Source organism: Panthera tigris, chromosome B3 (genome assembly GCF_018350195.1).
Source record: "Panthera tigris isolate Pti1 chromosome B3, P.tigris_Pti1_mat1.1, whole genome shotgun sequence".
In the NCBI taxonomy this organism is placed as follows: Eukaryota; Metazoa; Chordata; class Mammalia; order Carnivora; family Felidae; genus Panthera; species Panthera tigris.
In genome coordinates, this window is record NC_056665.1 from 106621044 (window position 1) to 106641791 (window position 20748).

A 20748-nucleotide genomic window follows, 5' to 3' on the forward strand; every position below is an offset into this window, starting at 1 on the left:
ATTCACTAAAGAAAAAGTAATAGGGGCGCCTAGGTGGCTCAGTCCATTAAGTGTCCAACTTGGGCTCAGGTCATGATCGGGTCATGACAGAGGGCTCAATCCCACAAACCATGAGATCATGACCTGAGCCGAAATCAACAGTCAGAGGCTTAACTGACAGAGCCACCCAGGTGCCCTGAGAACATTTTAAATATTTATGCAAGTTTTGTATACTGCCTATCATTCCCACCTGGTAGGCCTTAACAAGTATTTCTTAATTATTATTAGGTTAGGCACATCTTTACTTTTGAGATCTTTTTATTTTTATACCCATTAAGTACAGAAGGTAAGAAAGTGAAAGACTAATTCAACAGATGTGGAATATTACTAGTTATAAAAAAACCTCAATGTATAATTCAAATATTTTTATATGATCAGAAGGCATCAATTAATCATAAAGTTGGGCAAAAGAATAAAAATGAGACTAATGAGTAATATTTTAACATATTTTAATGTTTCCCCTTCAAGACGCATTGGAAGACAAAATTATTTCTTCCTTGGCTAGAAAAAACAGGCATAACTTTTGCAAGTAGTTATTTTTCAGACCAATTTGAACCATGGTATAACTGAATTAATATAAAATGCCTTCCTACTGAATACTTGCTTTACCATTGAAAAGACTTTAAAAGTTACTTTAAAATATCTTTTGTCTCAGGGCACATGGGTGGCTCAGTTGGTTGAGCATTTGACTTTGGTTCAGGTCATGATCTCGCAGTTTGTGAGTACAAGCCCGGCATCGGGCTCTGTACTGGCAGCTCGGAGCCTGGAGCCTGCTTCAGATTGTGTGTGTGTCTCTCTCTCTCTGCCCCTCTCCCGCTCACGCTCTCTCTCTCAAAAATAAATAAAGATTAAAAAAACTTCTGTCCCTATCATTTGACATATTTAGCTTATCTTAATAAATTTTTAAAAATCTGAACATTAAATTACCTTATGCTTTGCATGAAAATCTCTATCATCTGTCTCTAAAACAAGTAAGACCACCATTCATCAAGCACTCACCATGAGCTAAGTGCCAGGTCAAACACTTTAATACTCCCAAAGATCCTCTTTAATAGGTAGGATGATCAACCCCAATTTTAAAATGAGGAAACTGAAGCAAAGAGGATAAATAACTGGCAAGAGACAAACTTCAGCATCAATCTTTCAATGTTTAAACCCAGACAGTAACACCAGGGCCCACACTCTTTACTACTCAATACTCTATCCATCATCCTTCTGCTGTTACACTCTTGTGATTCATCAATCTGGAGCTACAAATACTCATGAAAAAAAATACGTCCTAAAACACACTAAAAAAAAAAATTATAAGGTGAGCTGATACTTTGGAAAAATTACTTTCTAAAAAGTAGGGTAGTTTAAAGTTCTAAAAAGAATATCATATTCACCTCAAATCAAAAAAGGTATACTATTAAAGAAATGATGTTTTAAGAGACAAATTCTCAGCAAGATGTTAGTATTAGAATACAAAGTGATGTATTTAGAAGCAGAACTGCTGAGCTGCAAACAACCTGGGTGTGAGTCAGAGAATATTAGGACAGGCCTGTCCACCAGGGATGTAGATTTGATTGTATGTGACTTGTGTCAGCTTTGGAGAAATCAAGAGCAAACTATAAAAGCAAGCAATGGGAATGTTTCTAAATGAGCCATTCAGCCTCTAAGGCAAGTTATATGGAGCAATTGAAATTCAAAGGGAAAGCATCAACATGCCAGCCAGGTTTATACATTGCTTGTTCATTCATTCCTTCAAAAGATCAGAAAAACTTTATTTAAAAAATTGTAATTTTGGGGACACCTAGGTGTCTCAGTTGGTTCAAGGTATGACTTCAGCTCAGGTCATGATCTCTTGGTTCATGAGTTCCAGCCCTGCACTGGGCTCTCTACTGTCAGCGCAGAGCCCACTTCAGATCTTCAGTCTCCCTCTCTCTCTGCCCCTCATGTGTGTGTACCCGCTCGCACTCTTTTTTTTGTAATTATTAAATTTATTGTCAAATTGGTTTCCATACAACACCCAATGCTCATCCCAACAGGTGCCCTCCTCAATGCCCATCACTTAAAGCTTGTGCCCTCCTCAATGCCCATCACTTTCCCCTCCCTCCCACCCCCCGTCAACCCTGTTTATTCTCAGTTTTTAAGAGTCTCTTATGATTGGGCTCCCTCCCTCTCTAACTTTTTTTTTCCTTCCCCTCCCCCATGGTCTTCTGTTAAGTTTCTCAGGATCTACATAAGAGTGAAAACATATGGTATCGGTCTTTCTCTGTATGACTTATTTCACTTAGCATAACACTCTCCAGTTCCATCCACGTTGCTACAAATGGACATATTTCATTCTTTCTCATTGCCACATAGTATTCCATACAGCACTTTCAACAATAGCCAAATTATGGAAAGAGCCTAAATGTCCATCAACTGATGAATGGATAAAGAAATTGTGGTTTATATACACAATGGAGTACTATACACAATGGAAGGAAAAAAAAAGAGGTTAGAATGGGAGAGAACCAAAGCATAAGAGACTCTTAAAAACTGAGAACAAACTGAGGGTTGATGGGGGGTGGGAGGGAGGGGTGGGTGGGTCATTGGGTATTGAGGGCACCTTTTGGGATGAGCACTGGGTGTTGTATGGAAACCAATTTGACAATAAATTTCATATATTGAAAAAATAAAAAATATAAATAAATAAATAAATAAATAAATATCAAAACCTTTAAAAAAATAAATGTACCACTGACCTATTATCATACTTTCAATAAATAAATAAATAAATAAATAAATAAATAAATAAATAAATAAATTTTAAAAACACACAGTCCAAAGTTTTCTTAAATTCTTTCTGTCATTAGCTAAATCATTTCTCTGACTTCTAAAAAGTCTTTGGGAAAGCTTAATTTCATACAGTTGTCATGTGTTGTGGACACCCTGAAGAAACAAGAAAGACTCTCACTCCAAATATGCTTTGTATTTTGAGACTGATGATATCACACACACCCCAGTAGGGTATGAAAAGGTTTATTACTCACATAATGATGTTTTCTGGAGAAAGCAGGCCAGGCCTATCTAGTTCTCTGAAAATGGCTTGAGAGATCAGAGACATCAGAGAGATCAGACACTGACTGTGGGTTTTTAAGGTGGTGTGGCATGGGGCCAAAACAAGAGTTCCTATACATGGTTTGAACTTCCCACTAGTGGCAAAGATGGGAACCTGGGCTTTCTTAACAGATTGATCAGATATGGGGCAGAAGGGGAAGAAAGTGCGGTGAAGCTTAAAGCTTGTGAGCATTCACACACCAAAATATGGAGTCAGACTTTTTATTACTCAATAACTCTATATAACTAATTTACAAAATACAAAGACATTGAACATTATGCTTATATAATTTCATCAAATTTTAAATATCTTCATTTATCTGTATAATTGACAAGCAAATACTGCATATAAAACATAAAGGTGAGTTTTTTTGTTAGAGACAGAAAACAAAATTTTAAATGTTTTTCAAAAAAGTTTAAGCAAAAAATATAACAGTATCATCATTAATACAAAAATCTAATTCTCAGAAATTACTCTAGCCCTTCACATTAATTTCTTCCCATTAAAGATATTAGAATAACTGATAAAGTTAGAATTTTATTATTTGTTGTATTCAAAAAAATAACAGATTTAATTCACTATCAATAAAATAAATTATGTGAGATTATCACTGATGTACCACACTTTTTTTTGAAGTACCACCACTCTTTATAGTGAAGCACAGTAATTTTAAGAGCATTTTTAGTAGCTAAGGTACAAAGTATACCTCAGCATTAATTCTGCATAGTTACTGCCATCTTCTGATGGCCTGAAGTTTTCATTCTTATCAAAGCACCTAAATTACTACAAGAATGAAACTTAGGTTCTGGGTAGAAGCAGGTTTAATACTTATAGTATATATTAATGGAAAAGTATCAAATTCTATTAATTCTGCCTAAATATGGCTTGCAAAATCAAAACCAAAATAATGATAGCAAATACTGCAAATAAAATAAAATTAGATGACATAGGCTTAATTTCCATCAATATTTAAATATATAATCAAATAATGTAACTATGCTAACCTATTATTGCTTTAACCAACAAAATAAAGTAGTCTTCATTTTTAAAGTAATAATGTAAATTTATGCCCTAGATGGTTACAGAGCAGTTAAATAATTCAAGAAATTAGTAATTAGCTCAAAAAAAGGTAAATTGCGTTGTATTTTGTGAGGAAGATGAAAAACCTTTTACAGAAGAAGGTGTTGAGTTTTGATCCTGTTCAAATGAAAATGGAAAACTAAAATCATCTTTTCCAGTTCCAAATGTATGAGTTGAAGAGTCTGATGAAAAAGAAAATGTAAAGGCATCTTCTCCTTCTGGTTTCCCAAATAAGTTTCCTGAGGAAGGTAAATATTATAATATCATGCTATTCATGCTACATAATTTGCATAACCTACTAAGTTACAGTATGCTGCAAACAATGCGTAGGGTAACATCTTATTGCTTATTAAGCAGATACTTAACTATATTCCTCCTATGGGCAAAGAATTGTCCTTTGTACTATGAAAAAACAAATAGATTCAAACTTAAACTCTATTTTCGAGTAATTTGAACACAAGTATAAAAAGGGCCAGTATATATGGTAGAAAAAAGGGTAAAGCACCTCAAATGGAGAGAATACCACAGAGGCACAGAAACAGGCATGCATAAGAAGTATCAGGATAACAGAAATCAATTCAGCTCGTCAGGAGAACTAAGAAATAATAGTCATTAAAAGGGTATTAATGAAGATGAGCTTGGAAAGACTGCTGAATGTCCAACTACAGAATCTGGACTTTATTTGATATGTAAGAGGAAGCCATTAAAAGTTTTCAAGTGGAGCTATGACAGGATTTGAACTGCTTTATAAGGATTACTAAGGAAAGAATGTGTAGAAAGGTTGAAATAGTAGAGCATTTAGAAGTCAGAATAACAGGAAAGGGATGACGAAAGCTTGGTCTTACAGTCATAGCAAAGGGAATGGGGAAAGAAATGCTGGGTCTGAGAGATAACTGCAGAAGTCAAATTTACTCAACTATTATTGATGAGTTACTACAATGTATTGTTTGTAGTGCCGAAGGAAATGGACAGAACAGTGAAACGGACAGAACAGTGAAAAAGCTTCTATAGTTTCAAAAGGAATTTTTGTATATGTGCTGCCGAAGCAAGCACTTCAAAAGGAATATTTGAAATCAACTTTACATAAATAATTTTAACAACTCTAAGAATTGCCCCTAAGGAAAAATATTGTTTTTCATTCATTATATTATGTAAGACTATAAATATAAAAATATTTTAAATATCTTAATTGGAATTCTTAATTATTACTAAACAACATAAAATGCACAGTAATCTAAAACCTTATTTGAAGCAAGTCTTTTAAAGCACCTGTATTTCTTCCATAGAGAAACAATTCAATTAGTACATTAAGCAAAATAATTTATTTTGTGGCACTTTGAAGTTTCATGTATCTTTAAACATCTCAATTATTTCATTCTAAATAAAGGTGAACCAACCAGAAGTAGAAGAGATAGATGGAGGGATGGTTAGATAGACAGATGGACTGACTGATTACCATATACTTGAGTTCTTCCTCTCTCCATTTTTCCACTTACTTCAGTGTACATCCATAATACTAAAATAAAGGAAAGTAGCTCTAATATAGCTATAGATTTAGAAAGAACTAAAAGCTTAAATCTGCCTTTGAATAAATGAATTTGATGTTTACATTTAATTTCAGAAGAAAAGAAGTTCATATGAAGTCTTCATAAAACTCCCATGTTCATTATAAATAAAATAGTAGATTACTGTGCAAGGTGCTGTGGACAATTCAAAGGTGAGTAAAACAGAACCCCTGTCCTCAAAGACCTGTGATTAGGAGAGATTTTGTATATATTCATAAATAATAACAGAGAGTAGAATATTCAAAAAGTAAATAAAAAAGAAACATTCAGAAAAGTGAAGGAGACATTTTTTTTGGAATGAAAGGCTGAAGACAAACGGATTTATGGAACTTGGTTTTTAACAGATAGTTATAAAGAATTAGAAGTTGAGGATTTCAGGAAGAAAAAAATGGGTAAGAAAGTACAGGCATATTTGGGATGCAGTGAATTCTTTAGTTTGGCCAAAAGCATACATTATTCTTATAAGAGAAAAGGCTTAAAAGGTATGTTGGAGCAAGGTTAGAAAAACAGGAGCATAATTTGGTACTCCATGGGGAGCCACTAAAGATATTAACTAGGGCAAATAATGTGATTTTATATGTAGAAAATCCTAGAGATTCTACCAAAAAAACTGTTAGATCTAATCAATGAATTCAGCAAAGTTGCAGGATACAAAATTAATACACAAAAATCAGTAACATTTCTATACGCTAACAATAATCTGAAAAAGAAATTTTAAAATATAATCCTCTTTACAATAGAGTAATATTGCAAATATTGTACAGAATAAAATATTTAGGAATAAACTTAACCAAGAATGGTGAAAGATCTCTACTCTGAAAACTACAAGACACTGATGAAAGAAATTATAGAAGATACAAATATACGGAAAAGTACCCTGTGTTCATAGATTGGAAGAATTAATATTGTTAAAATATCAATACCACTGAAAGCCATCTATAGATTCAATGCAATCCCTACCAAGATTCCAATGGCATTTTTTATAAAATTAGAAAAAACCCTCCCCAAATTTATACACAACCACAAAAAACTCCCAAAAGCCAAACAATCCTGCAAAAGAAGAACAAAATGGGAGGCATTATACTTCCTGGTTTCAATTAAACTACAAAGCTAATATTAATCAAAACAATATGGCACTGGCACAAAAACAAGCAGATCAACAGAACAGGGCTTGCATATACAGTCAACTAATATTTGACAAGGGAGTTAAGGACAGAGAAAAGACAGTCTCTTCAATAAATAGTGCTGAGAAAATTGGGATACTAACATGTAAAAAGGATGAAACTAGATCCCTATACCACTCACAAAAATTAACGTGAAATGGATTAAAGACTTAAATGTAAGACCTAAAACCATGAATGTCCTAAAAGAAAACATAGGAACAAAGCTCCTTGCCACTGTCTTGACTTTTTGGGTATGATACCTACAGCATAACCAATAAAATAAAAAACAGACAAGTGTAACTACATCAAATTAAAAAGCTTCTGCACAGCAAAAGAAACAACAGAGTGAAAGTTAAAAGACAACCTATGGAATAGGAAAAATATTTGCAAATCATGTATGTGATAAGGGGGATTAATATCCAAAATACATAAAGACCCCATACAAATCAGTAGCAAAAAACCAAATTAAAACAATTAAAATTAAAACAAACAATTTTAAACAAACAAAATTAAAAAAAACAATTAAATTAAAATCCAATTAAAAATCCAATCCAATTAAAAATAGGCAAATGACCTGGATAAACATTTTTCCAAAAGGCCAACAGGTACTATGGTGGCCAACGGGCATATGAAAGGATGCTCAACATCACTAGTCATTAGTGAAATGCAAATCAAAACCACAATGAGAATTCATCTCATACCTGTTAGAATGCTCATCATCAAAAAGACAAGAGATAACAAATGCTGGCAAGGATGTACAGAAAAGGGAACACTTGTACACCATTGGTAGGATTGTAAACTGGTATAGCCACTACGGAAAACAGTATGGAGGATTCTTAAAAGTTAAAAATAGAACAACCATATAACCCAGCAATTCTACTCTGGGAATATATCCAAAGGAAATGAAAACATTGACTCAAAAAGATTAGTGTACCTCCATGTTCATAGCAGCATAATTTATAATAGCTAAGACATAGAAACAACTTAAGTGTCCATCAGCTAATGAATGGATAAAACAGTTGTGAGGTGTATATCTATCTATCTATGTATAGATATCTATACTTATCTATGTATACATATCTATGTATGTATAGATAGATAGACAGATACATACACACACACACACACACACACACACACACAATGGAATATTAAGCCATAAAAATACAAGGACATCTTGCCATTTAAAACAACACTGATGGACCTTAAGGGCATTATACTAATTGAAGTAAGTCAGACAGAGAAAGACAAATGATTTCACTTACATGTGGAACGGAAGGAAAGGGAAGGGAAACCCATAGAAAAAAATTCAGATTTGTGATTACTAGAGGTGGGAGGAGGGGGAGGGGAATTTGGAGGAAGGTGGTCAAAAGATACAAACTTCCAGTTCTAAGATAAATAAGTACTATGGACGTAACTAAAACATGATGACTATAGTTAACACTGCTTATGATATATAGGAAAGATATTAAGAGAGTAAATCCTAAGAGTTCTCACCACAAAGAAAAAAAATTTTTTGCTTTTTCTTTTTATTATATCTATATGGGATGCTGGATACTCACTAAACTTATTACAGTAATAATTTTAAAACGTCTGTAAGTCAAACCATTATGCAGTACATCTTAAATTTGTACAGTGATGTATGTCAATTATATTAACAAACTGGGGGGAAAAAAGACTAAAAACATAAGGTCCTAAAGTTTAGGAGAAGTCAGGGAGGGAACATAGGAACTTGGTCATCACCTGTATTATAATATTTCAAAGTGCTAAAGTGAATGAGTGTCAAATGAATAAGAATGTCAAAGGAGAGAATATTAACATTCTAATTTTATTAAATAAGGTTTAATTAAAAGAATGTCTACAATTGGTATATTAATTCTGGTCTCATAGCATTAAATGTCATTTATGACAATTTCAAAATTTATGTCTTCACCTTGCTGAATTCCAAATTCATATATATAATTTCTTACTTTACTTTTACTTAGCTATCTAACAGAGGCTTTTCAGTTGATAACACTTCCAAAACTAAAGTCCCAGCTCCTGTTGGTCTCTAACATATGGCCTTCCATATTTCAATAAGTGGCAGTTCCATTCTTATTCATCAAAATCTTCTTCGCATCATCCTTATTTCTATCTCTTAATCCTTACGTCCTGTCCATTAGCAAATCCTTACAACTCTACCTTCAGAAAGCTTAATGACCAAATCCAACCTCTTCTCACCACTTCCACTACCACTATCCTTGCCACCATTAATTTTCACCTGTAGTATTTTAATTACTTCCTAATAAATCTCCCTGGTTTCACCCTCGTTTCCATATAGTCCATTCTCCATACAGTAGCCAAATAATGCTCTTAAAACCTATTAAATCATTTCAGTCCTTTGCTCAAAACTTTCGAATAAACTGCTCATCTCACTTAGGAAAAAAACCCAAAGTCCTTAATTGTCTTAGGGCCCCATATGGTTTGCTCTCCCTCCAACCTCTCTGATTTAATTTCCTACCAGTTTCTCACTCCTTATTTGATTCCAATCATACCAATTTACCCACTATTCAACACACATGCTGAGTATGCTCTCATCTCAAGACGTTTGCACCCTCTGCCTAGAACACTTAACCACATAGCTTGTACCTGGCACCTCCTTCAGGTTTTTGCTCAATGGCTGCCTTTTAGTGATGCCTTCCCTGACTCCCTTGTAACAGAGTAACCAACCGCCCAATCCAAATACTCCCTATTTCCCTTATTCCGTTTACTTTTCTTCATAATACTGATCATCCACAGTAAGTAAAAAGCAAACATCAAGCCTGCATTGATCCAAGCCCACCTGGAAGAATGACCTTGAAGTTGGAATTCTCATAGGTCTATTTTCTTAAAAAATATGGAATTAAAGTAAATGCTGTGTCTTCCTTGTTTAGTGTGAGACTGCACCTGAATTAGGTGAGCTGTGAGTTAGGATGCAGTCTTTGGACCTTATGATTATAATGATATTAAAAGACTGGTGGGAAACTGAGGTTGCAGATTTTCTGTTATGCACCATGCCTTTTGTCCATAGTAGCTTTACATGTCTTGTGTGAGTGATGTGGCAAATGAAACCTTATTATTTGGGTAGCTGGTGGGTCTCTCAATGAGATAAAGACACTGTACATGCTGTTATTTCCTATCCTGTATCTTTCTATAAAGCTAAGTAAATCTAAGATTAAAAGTTGTAACGTGTGAGTCTACCAATATCTACTGTTGTTTAGTGCACTACCTGACATATAATCATTTGTCTACTTTCAGTTTCTCCCACTAGAACAAAAACCCTATGAGAACTTTGCATTCTTGTCCACTATCCTATCATCAGAGCCAAAGCAGTACTGCATATGAAATATACTATATGTATACACATATATGTTTATATTTATATGTTGAATGAATCCATTAATCATAGGATAAAAGAAGAAAGAAGATCCAATAAAAAGTAAGCACCAGAGAGAGAGGATGAAACCCAAAAACTTCAGAAGGATGAGAAGAGTCAACTATATCACATGCTGCAAAGATACTGAGTATGATAATAAATACAAAATACCCATAATGTTTGATAATTGTTAACTCACCAGTAATATTAGAGAATTTGGTAGAGTAGTGACAGAAGAAGCTAAATTACTACAAAAAATGATTAGTGAGTGATGCAGAAGTAATAAAATTTTAAAAGAATTAGCTGAGAAAAATCAGAGACAAACTAAATACAAAGTGGAGAAAGTAACATGTTTTTATATGTAGCAAACTTCAAATCACTTACCAATTTCTTGTTGTGATGAAAGAGGATTTAAATTTCCCGCAGAATAATGTTCATTAAACTGAAAAATAATTTCCATTCAATATTACTCATGAAGTCAGTAGAACAGCAAATATGACATTTGTATTTGAATATAAACCCTAATTTTTTTAATAAGCATAATTAGAGTAGACAAAAATGGCAACATTCTTTTTTTTTAATGGCAACATTCTATATAGCGTACTACTGTACTTTATTTTTTTTTACTTTCTTTTACCTTTATTTATTTTTGAGACAGAGACAGAGCATGAACGGGGGAGGGGCAGATAGAGAGGGAGACACAGAATCGGAAGCAGGCTCCAGGCTCTGAGCCATCAGCCCAGAGCCTGACGCGGGGCTCGAACTCACGGACTGCGAGATCATGACCTGAGCTGAAGTCGGACGCTTAACCGACTGAGCCACCTAGGTGCCCCGATACTACTGTACTTTAAAAAAGAAATCTATCTTTAAAACCTATCATTAAGCCTAAACTAAGGCTTATTGATTTCATTCTGGCAATGGGTAAAATCTTAAAAGGTGTATATATTGTGCTAAAAATAGTTCCTACTTTGGAATATTAATATAACCTAAAATTTTTTTAATGTTTATTTTTTTTTTTGAGAGAGAGAGACAGAGTATGAGTGGGGGAGGGACAGAGAGAGGGAGACACAGAATCTGAAGCAGGCTCCAGGCTCTGAGCTGTCAGCACAGAGCCCGATGTGGGGGGTCAAACCCACGAACTGTGAGATCATGACCTCAGCTGAAGTCAGATGTTTAACCAACTGAGCCACCCAGGCGCCCTTATATAACCTAAAATTCTAATTAATTTTTGCTTTATTCTGTAGGCCTTTTACAAATCAGGTTCTTGGTATTGTTTTCTTGCCTATAAAAGTAATAGGAAATATGAGGAAATAGGAAATAATAGGAAATATGAGGATAATAGGAAATATCAAGTTTTGCTGCCAAAAGAGTCTGTTTTCTCTGTGAAAGTTTTTTTTTTTTTAAATGGGATCATGACATAGATATGACAACATAGTTTTCTGACCCATTTTTTTCTCTTAATGTTGCATTATGAGCATTTTCCCATGTCATTATTCTTCCAAAACCAGATTCTTTTCATGGCATTTTAATATTCTTCTATATCAACATACCATACAGTTTTTTTTAAGTTTTTACTTAAATTCTAGTTAGTTAACATACAGTATAATATAAATTTCAGGTGTACACTTTCATACAACACCTGGTGCTCATCACCCTGCATAATCCCCATCACCTATTTGACTCATCCCCCCATCCATCTCTCCTGTGGTAACTAAGTTTGTTCTCTATAGTTAAGCGTCTGTTTCTTGGTTTGCAATCATTCTTTCAATTTAGACATTTAGGTTACCTCTGTTTTTTTTTTTTCTAATACAAATTACACTTGAATAAATACTGTTATGCACAGATTTATATTTTTTGACAATAAGGAAAACTGTTTTTCCTGGAGATTTTATGTCACTTGAATTATTTTTCTGTGATTTATTCACCTAAAGAACTTGAATATATCTTATTAATCTCTATAAGCTCTTCATATATTAAAGATATTAATCTCTTCTACTATTATTGCAAATATTGCATACCACATTATCATTTTGCCTTTAAAAAATTTTTTTAACAGGGGCACATGGGTGGCTCAGTTGGTTGAGTGTCCAACTCCTGATTTCAACTCAGCTCATGATCCCAGGATTGGGGGATCAAGCCCCACATTGGGCTCAGCGCTGAGTGTGGAGCCTCCTTAAGCTTCTCTCTCTCTCTCTCTCTCTCTCTCTCTCTCTCCATCCCTCTCCCCCATGCTTCCTCTCTCTTAAAAATAAAAAGAAATTAAAATATAACAATTTTATATGGAACCAAACCCTTCTATTTTCTTTTGGCTCATCTTCCACTGTTTTAATGCTCAGAGAATCCTTCCTCTTCTTAAGATCTGATGAATATTTAAAGTTCCAAAACTTTTAGCACATACCACTGATCAATTTATCAATCCTTGTACCATTACCACACTTTGCTTGCTCTAGGTTTCCCCTCACCAGTCTTATTTTACACAATATTATCTTATTATTAATGTCTATAAATCTATAATACTATTTCATTCATAAAATGTATAAATTGTCTTATCTTTTTATCAGTCTAATGATGACTTTATAAACTCTCAATTTTTTTTCAAGGAACCGACCAATTGGCTTTGTCAATTTTCTCTATTGCTTGTTTTCTATTTCATTAATGTCTCTTATCCCCCTTATTTTGCCATTCTATTTACTTTGGGCTTATTTTGTTCTTACTTTTCTAGATTTTCAAGGTGAAAACTTACATCACTGATTTTAGACCTTTCTTCTTTTCCATTAATTGAATTATTTAAATATAAACTAAATTATTTAAAGCTATGGTTTCGTTCTGGTTTGGGCAACATCCTACAATTTTGATACACTGAATTTTTCGTAATCATTTCAAAATCTTTTCTAATTTCTCTCATGATTTCTTCTTTGGCCTACGACCTAATTATTCAGGTTTTTCCTTCTACCTTATTATTGATTTCTAATTTAATTACATTGTGAGCAGACAATGTACTCTGTATGATTTCAATCCTTTTAAATTATTAAGACTCATTTTATGGTTCAGAACATCGTCTTGGTGAATGTACCATTAGCACTTGAAAAGAATATAGAAGCACACCTCAGAAATATTATGAGTTTAGTTCCAGACCATCACAAAAATGTATCATAATAAAGCAAGCCGAAAGAATTTTTTGGTTTCTCAATGCATATAAAAGTTGTGTTTACACTATACTGCTGTAATCTAGTAAGTGTGCAGTAACATTATGTCTAAAAAATGCACATAAATTTTAAAATACCATACTTTATTGCTAAAAAAATGCTAACCTTCATCTGAGCTTTCAGTGAGTTGTAATTACTGATCATAGACCACCATAACAAATAGTAATGAAAAAGTTTGAAATATTGTCAGAATTACCAAAATGTGACACAGAGAAAAAAGTGAGCAAATGCTGTTGGAAAAATGATGCTAGCAGACTTGCCTGACACAGGGTTACCACAAACCTTTACAAGAAAGCAGTATCTGCAAAGTACAATAAAACAAGGTATGCCTGCATAAGCTGCAGTTGCTGGATGTGTTGTTCTATAAATGTCAGGTCAAGAGGGTTGATGGTGTTGTTCATATTTTATAGATCTTTATTGATTATGTTGTCTAATTCAATCAATTGCTTAGAGGGGTTTTTTTATTAAAAATCTCCAACTAAGTTTGTGTTTTTTTCTATTTCTCCATTTAATTAAGTCAATTTTGTTTCTTAATATTTTTTATAGTTAACATACAATGTTATATTAGTTTTGGGTGTACAACTTAGTGAATTGACAAGTTTATACATTATGCTATGTTCATCACATGTACAGCTATCATCTGTCCCATTACATTGCTATTACAATAACACTGACTTCCTTACGCTCTGCTTTTGTTTCTGTATTTTGAAGTTGTCATTAGGCACATACACATTTGTCATTGTTGTATCTTCCTAGAGAACTGGCCCTTTTGTCCTTAAGAAATGCCCTTCATGGGGCGCCTGGGTGGCTCAGTCGGTTGGGCGTCCGACTTCGGCTCAGGTCATGATCTCATGGTTCGTGGGTTCAAGCCCCGCATCAGCCTCTGTGCTGACAGCTCAGAGCCTGGAGCCTGCTTCAGATTCTGTGTCTCCCTCTCTGACCCTCCCCCGTTCATGCTCTGTCTCTCTCTGTCTCAAAAATAAATAAACATTAAAAAAATTAAAAAAAAAAATAAAAAAAGAAATGCCCTTCATGATCTCTAGCAATATTCTCTGTCTTGAAGATTATCTAAAATGATGTAAGTATAGCCATTGTGACCTTCTCTCACTTAGTTTTTATATCTTTTTCCATTCATTTACTTTCAACCAGTTTTTATCTTTATATTTAAAGTATATTTCCATTACCCATTTATCTCTAATTAAGAGTCTATTTTCTGGTTTCCCTCTCTTTTTTTCCTCTATGTTCATCTGTGGTTTTTTTTTAACGTTTATTCATTGTTGAGAGAGCGTGAGCATGGGAGGACCAGAGAGAGAGAGGAAGACAGAATCCGAAGCAGCCTCCAGGCTCTGAGCTGTCAGCACAGAGCCCGACGCAGGGCTCGAACCCACGGACCAGACTGCGAGATCATGACCTGAGCCGAAGTTGGACACCCAACAGACTAAGCCACCCAGGCTCCCCTGTTCATTTGTTTTGTTTCTTAAATTCCACATAGGAGTGAAATCATATGGTATTTGTGTTTCTCTGACTGACTTATTTCACTTAGCATGATATGCCCTAGCTCCATTCAGTCATTACAAATGGCAAGATTTTATTCTTTTTGATGACTGAGTAATACTCCTGTGTGTGTGTATGTGTGTGTGTGTGTGTGTGTGTGTCTGTGTGTGTGTGTGTGTGTGTGTGTCTGTGTGTGTGTGTGTGTGTGTGTGTACACACCACATCCTCTTTACCCATTCATCAATCGATGGACATTTGGGGTTCCTTCCATAATTTGGCTATTTTGTTTTATTTTTTTAGTTTTCAAAAAATGTTTACTTATTTTAAGAGAGAGAGCGCGCACTCACACATAAGCAAGGGAGGTGCACAGAAAGAGGGAGAAAGAATCCCAAGCAGATTCTACACTGCCAGCGCAGAGCCCATTGTGGGGCTTTGTCCCACAAACTGATAGATCACAACCTAAGCTGAAATCAAGAGTCAGATGCTTAACCAACTGAGCCACCCAGGCACCCCAATTTGGCTATTGTTGATAATGCTGCTATAACATCAGGGTGCATGTATCCCTTCAAATCAGAATTAAAAGTCATGGAATTTTAAATTTTCATTAGATCTTAACAAGAGGAAGGATTCTCTGAGCATTAAAACAGTAGAAGATGAGCCAAAATAAAATAGGAAAATTCCTGGATGTAGGGCAGTTCTATTTTTTAAAAAAGAGAGAGCAAGCAGGAGAGGGAAAGACAGAGGGAGACAGAGGATCCAAAGCAAGCTCCATGCTGACAGCAGAGAGCCTGATGCGGGGCTCGAACTCACGAACCGTGAGATCATGACCTAAGCCGAAGTCAGACACTTAACTGACTTAACTACCCAGGCACCCAGGGCAGTTCTACTTTTAACTTTCTGAGGAAACTTCATACAGTTTCCCACAGTGGAAAATAGTCAACTAGTGTCGTATCAGAGTGTAGTCTTAACCACTACACTGTGCTGTCTCTACTGATCAAATAAAGTACATCTTAATTTTCAGTTTCAATTGCCAAATACAGAAATAAGCACTTTACTATCCTATCACTGAATAGTAGAATCACTATCACTATTAGAAGAAAATTACGTCTTCTAAAAAATTAACTGATGATGTTACTATGTACACATATGTAGATAAAAACACCAACTAATAATCTGGAGAATTTTTCATACTGAGAATATCTGAAGTTTGGTTAGTAGACACATGAACTATAAAGCCAAATTTATTTTAAAGTGCCTTTAACTGCAATGTAAATCAACCCTATACTGAGATTCTTTTTTTTATAAATAGATATCAACTGAAGGTACCTGAAATTGAAAACAAAAACATAATGGGAAAACTGTGCTATTCTATCAATACTCAGAATCTTCTAAAAAATTGCCTGTGCTTCTTACTCTGCCCCAAGACAGTTTGACAGTAAAGAATTAAAATTACTTGAGGTTATAGTGTACAGTTTTTTATTTTTCTTATTTTCATCTTTTAATGTTTTATTTTTTTTTTATGAGAGAGAGTGCAAGCAGGGAAGGGCAGAGAGAGGGGGGGACAGAGGATCCGAAGTGGGATCTGTGCTGACAGCAGAGCCTGATGCAGGGCTTAAACTGATGAGCCATGAGATCATAACCTGAGCAAAAGTTGGATGCTTAACCGACTGAGCCACCTCCAGTGCAATTTTTTAGAAATAAAACTTTAGCTTCCACCTATTACCTGATCTGATGAGATTTCTGAATCAAATGTAGAATCAAATAGATTCAATCCAGGAGATCTAGAAGTATAATTCATAAGAAAAGAAAATCCAGGGGATTCCTTTTGTGTTTGACCTTCAGGCATTATATTTCTATTTCTGTTACAGAGAAATAAGAAATAATAAAATTGTTAAAAAAATATATTACTAAGTATGCAGACTGGTAAACACCATAAGAAATACCATAGAAGTAAGAATTAGCACAGTAGGGAAAGGGAAGGAATAGTTATTGAGGTGACAAACCTCTTGAGAAAAAGATAGTTTGAAGTGAAAAATGTTAAATAAAGTAGAACAATCAAGTATGGGATGATGATAACAATGAAGTTCAACTGAGAATAAACCCTAAACTGCGTTCAGGGTCTATTCTAGGTATTTCCATTGGCATTAACTTATGTATTCCTCACAGTATCCCTATGAAATAGATATTACCACCTCCATTTTACAGAAGAAAATTTTGAAGCATAGAAAGGTTAAATGACTTTCTCCAAGAAATGTAAATGCCAACTTAAATTCAGCAATCCAGATTCAAAGTCCAAGCTTTTAACTTTGAGGCTATACTGTCCCCAACACATTGAAAGCCAATTACAAGATTTTAGTCTTAATGAGAAGTCAGTCATTACATACTGTTGCATAAGGAAGTTAAACTAGAAAATGATTTGGGAAAAATAATTAGAGAAGACAGTATACAACACAGTGGTCAAATGCATGAATTCTGGAGGCAGAAATGCCTGGGTTTGAATCACAACTCTATCACTAATGAGTTGTACCACCTGTGATTCTGTTTCCTCTTCCTCTAAGTATAATAGTGTATTTACATCTCATAAAGTTTATAAAATGTTTAGACACAGTTAATGCTATTGTTAAATATAATAGATATCTGAAGATACTTCCATAACTGTCTCCATGACCATCAATGAATCACTTAACTTTACAGATTAGTTTTCTCATCCATAAACAGAGGTTTTAGTATATGGCTGCCATTCTTTTTACAGTTCTCAGATTTGGTGAGGAGTTCTAGTTTGAACATACTGTGAGTCAACAGCATGACTTTCACATATAAAACGTTTATTAACAATTCAAACTACAGAAGTAGAAAACGGGTGAGAGATTCTTGAAGTGAAATTTGTTTGACATTTGTTTTTAAAAAATCTTAAGGTAAAAAAAAAAAGAATTTTAAGGTTTGTAGTTTTAAAAGGGATTAAACTACACAAAAAGGTTAAATGCCGCACTATTCTCTTGGCTGCAAGCTACAAATCTATTTCCAAAGTTAAATAATCATGTTAGAGATATTTCTGCCTACCTAGGTTACTTGACAGATGGCAATTCTTGCTTTAGACAACATAAAGGAAAATTACAGCTGGAACATTATTCAGTGATGTCCACAAGCTATACCGTACATGACAGTTGCTTTTTAGCTTGACATTTAACATTTTTCCATACAGTTTTTATCCTTTGGAAAAATCTAAAATCTATATACTATTGCACTGGGTAAGTACTCAGAATCTATGCCATCTTCATCTAAGTGTTGTAGGAAAAATGGGGAAGAGGTTCTATGGAACAAGAATGGCAGAATGCTAATAATTATTTGAACAGGATAATAGGTACATGGAGGTTCGTTATGCTAGTTTCTCCTTTATGTATTTGAAATATTCCATATAAAAACCTTTTTAAAGTTATAGGTACTAGACACTTTACTATTCCCATCAATTATTTACATAATATTGGCCCAGCATATAGATTCTTTAATTATAATTATTGATTAAAATCCTACATTTCAAAAGAGGGGGTTTTAGGAAACAATGATTTCTCCAAAGGTTCAGGTGTTTTCACAGCTTCAGGAGTTCTTAAAAATAAAGGAATTTCAGGAGTTCGTGGAAAATTCTCAGTCCTTTCTTCTACTTCATCACTATTATCTTCTATTGGCTTCCCAAAACGTTCTGCGCATATAACCTACAAATTCAAAATAACAGAAAACTATAAAAATGAATGCTATTAACAAACTCACATATATATAAAAGTGTATGAGGTAGAAAACACCATATTAATCTATTATGTTACCATTTCATAGACAAAAGAACTAAAATATTAATTGATGAAAGTGGTATCAAAATATAACTGCAAAATACGGAAAAATAACTATTTTTAATTTTCTAATTTTTCTTTTCTTCCCTGATCCACCTCCCCTACCTCTACCTGAAAAAGGAAAAGATAACCAGAACATACTGAAACTGATGAAGAAAAATGGTTAGGAATGACTTTTTAAAATTTCCACATCATGCTCTGACTCAAGAATTGTATATGATAGCTCTTTAAAAGGAAAAAGTAATTTAATTCTAAGCAATCTTACTCTCATCAGTTATGTTCTTTATACTTTTTTGCCCTTATAAATTCATTATACTATTTTCTCTGCAAAGGTTGAGAAATTCAACAGAAATTGACTTTTGTAAGGTAGGAATATGATTTCTCAAATGTTTGCTATACGAAATATCATTTCAGAAACAATTTGGGTCCCTCTACCAAAAAAATTAAAATGTGCTTTTTATCTGTGTTTCTTGAGCAGTATTCTACTATGTCATTTGCCTTGTTTTAACCCTTAGTACTTAGTAAAGTCAATATACATTGCCTACATCTATCATTAAAGTTGTCCACTATTAAAATATATTTTGAAGAGATTTTTGTGATAAGCACTGGTTTTGATTAGCAAATCATTCAATTCTACCAAACAAAATTGTCTTCCTCAGTTGTAATTTAGTTGCAGTGTCAGTGTGTATATATATATATATATATATATATATATATATATATATATATATACACATATTTCTAAGCATATATATATACATATATATACATAATTCTAAGCATATATATATACATATGTATATATATATAGTCATGTATCAATGTATTAATGACAACTCTTTTTTGTATATTTTCATGTCATGTAAACTTTTTGTGGCTTCATTTTTTTAATCTAAAGCTCTTCTAAGGGATAGAAGCTTTAACACCACAGCAACTCAATTACTAACCAAATAACATCTAGACCTCACATAAATAATCTTCATTAAACATAATCAGAAATTAAAGTGGAAACAATACTTTAAATTGGAATATTTTGCTTAGAATTTAGAAACCAAACATTAGACTTACTTGTGAAGTACATTTTAATTCTCTCAATGGTCTTACCGTCCCTTTATCTTCACACTCAGCATCTATTTGTTATGGGAGAAAAAACTGGGTTTTTTTACAATTGCAAATAAAACATACAAACAATAAGAAATTTAACTGTTTTTGACCCACAAAAATAGCAATTTCATATAGTTCTACCTAACACATAGAAATAGGAGAATAAAACCCACATGAACAGTTTAACAAAGAAAATTATAGAGAATACTCACGTCACCACCACCCAGGTAAAGAAATAGATCATGCATACTCCAAAAGGCCCCATATTCCTCATATCCTCCTCCTCACAGATAATCACTCTCCTGCCTTGTGTGATAATTATTTCCTGGATTTGTTTTATATAGTTTTATCACCTGAGTAATACAGTCTATTTTTCCTGTTTTAAAAAGTTATATGATGAAATGGTATGTGTTGTCTTGCTTTTTTTGTTCCAGCATATGCTTGTGAAATTCATCTGTATTGCTTCTTATAGACATAACTTGCTTACTTGTATTGATGTAAAGGATTTCATTGTATAAGCACGACACAATATATCTACCTATTCTACTAACAAATGGGCATTCAGGGTGTTTCTACTTCAAGACTATTACAAACACCGATGACACATACATTCTTTTGTATATATATACTTGTATGTATGTACTTGTATTTCTCTAAGTATATATGCAGGAGTGGAATTATAAGGTATAGGGTATTTATATCTTCCATTTTACCAAATTTTAAATTTTTCCAAAGTTTAGTTTCCAAACTATTTATCAATATTTTTGTGGCACCTA

At 33.7% G+C, this 20748-nt stretch overlaps 1 protein-coding gene across 14 annotated transcripts in view; it reads right to left on the reverse strand.

The window, feature by feature from the left end:
* Window positions 1–3331: 3331 nt before the first annotated feature.
* Window positions 3332–20748, reverse strand: part of CB3H14orf39 (chromosome B3 C14orf39 homolog) — a 53438-nt gene continuing 36021 nt past the window's right edge. For 12 of the 14 annotated variants that reach the window (XM_042989836.1, XM_042989837.1, XM_042989831.1 and 9 more), the window contains 6 exons: window positions 19937–19998; window positions 18558–18736; window positions 16750–16885; window positions 10711–10768; window positions 5661–5720; window positions 3332–4443 (listed from right to left, as the gene is read on the reverse strand). In XM_042989836.1, the coding sequence (XP_042845770.1) occupies window positions 4244–4443; window positions 5661–5720; window positions 10711–10768; window positions 16750–16885; window positions 18558–18736; window positions 19937–19998 (695 nt within the window). In that variant the 3' untranslated portion in view covers window positions 3332–4243. The remainder of the gene's footprint in view (window positions 4444–5660; window positions 5721–10710; window positions 10769–16749; window positions 16886–18557; window positions 18737–19936; window positions 19999–20748) is intronic. The other 2 variants (XM_007095223.3, XM_042989829.1) reach the window with 1 other exon arrangement.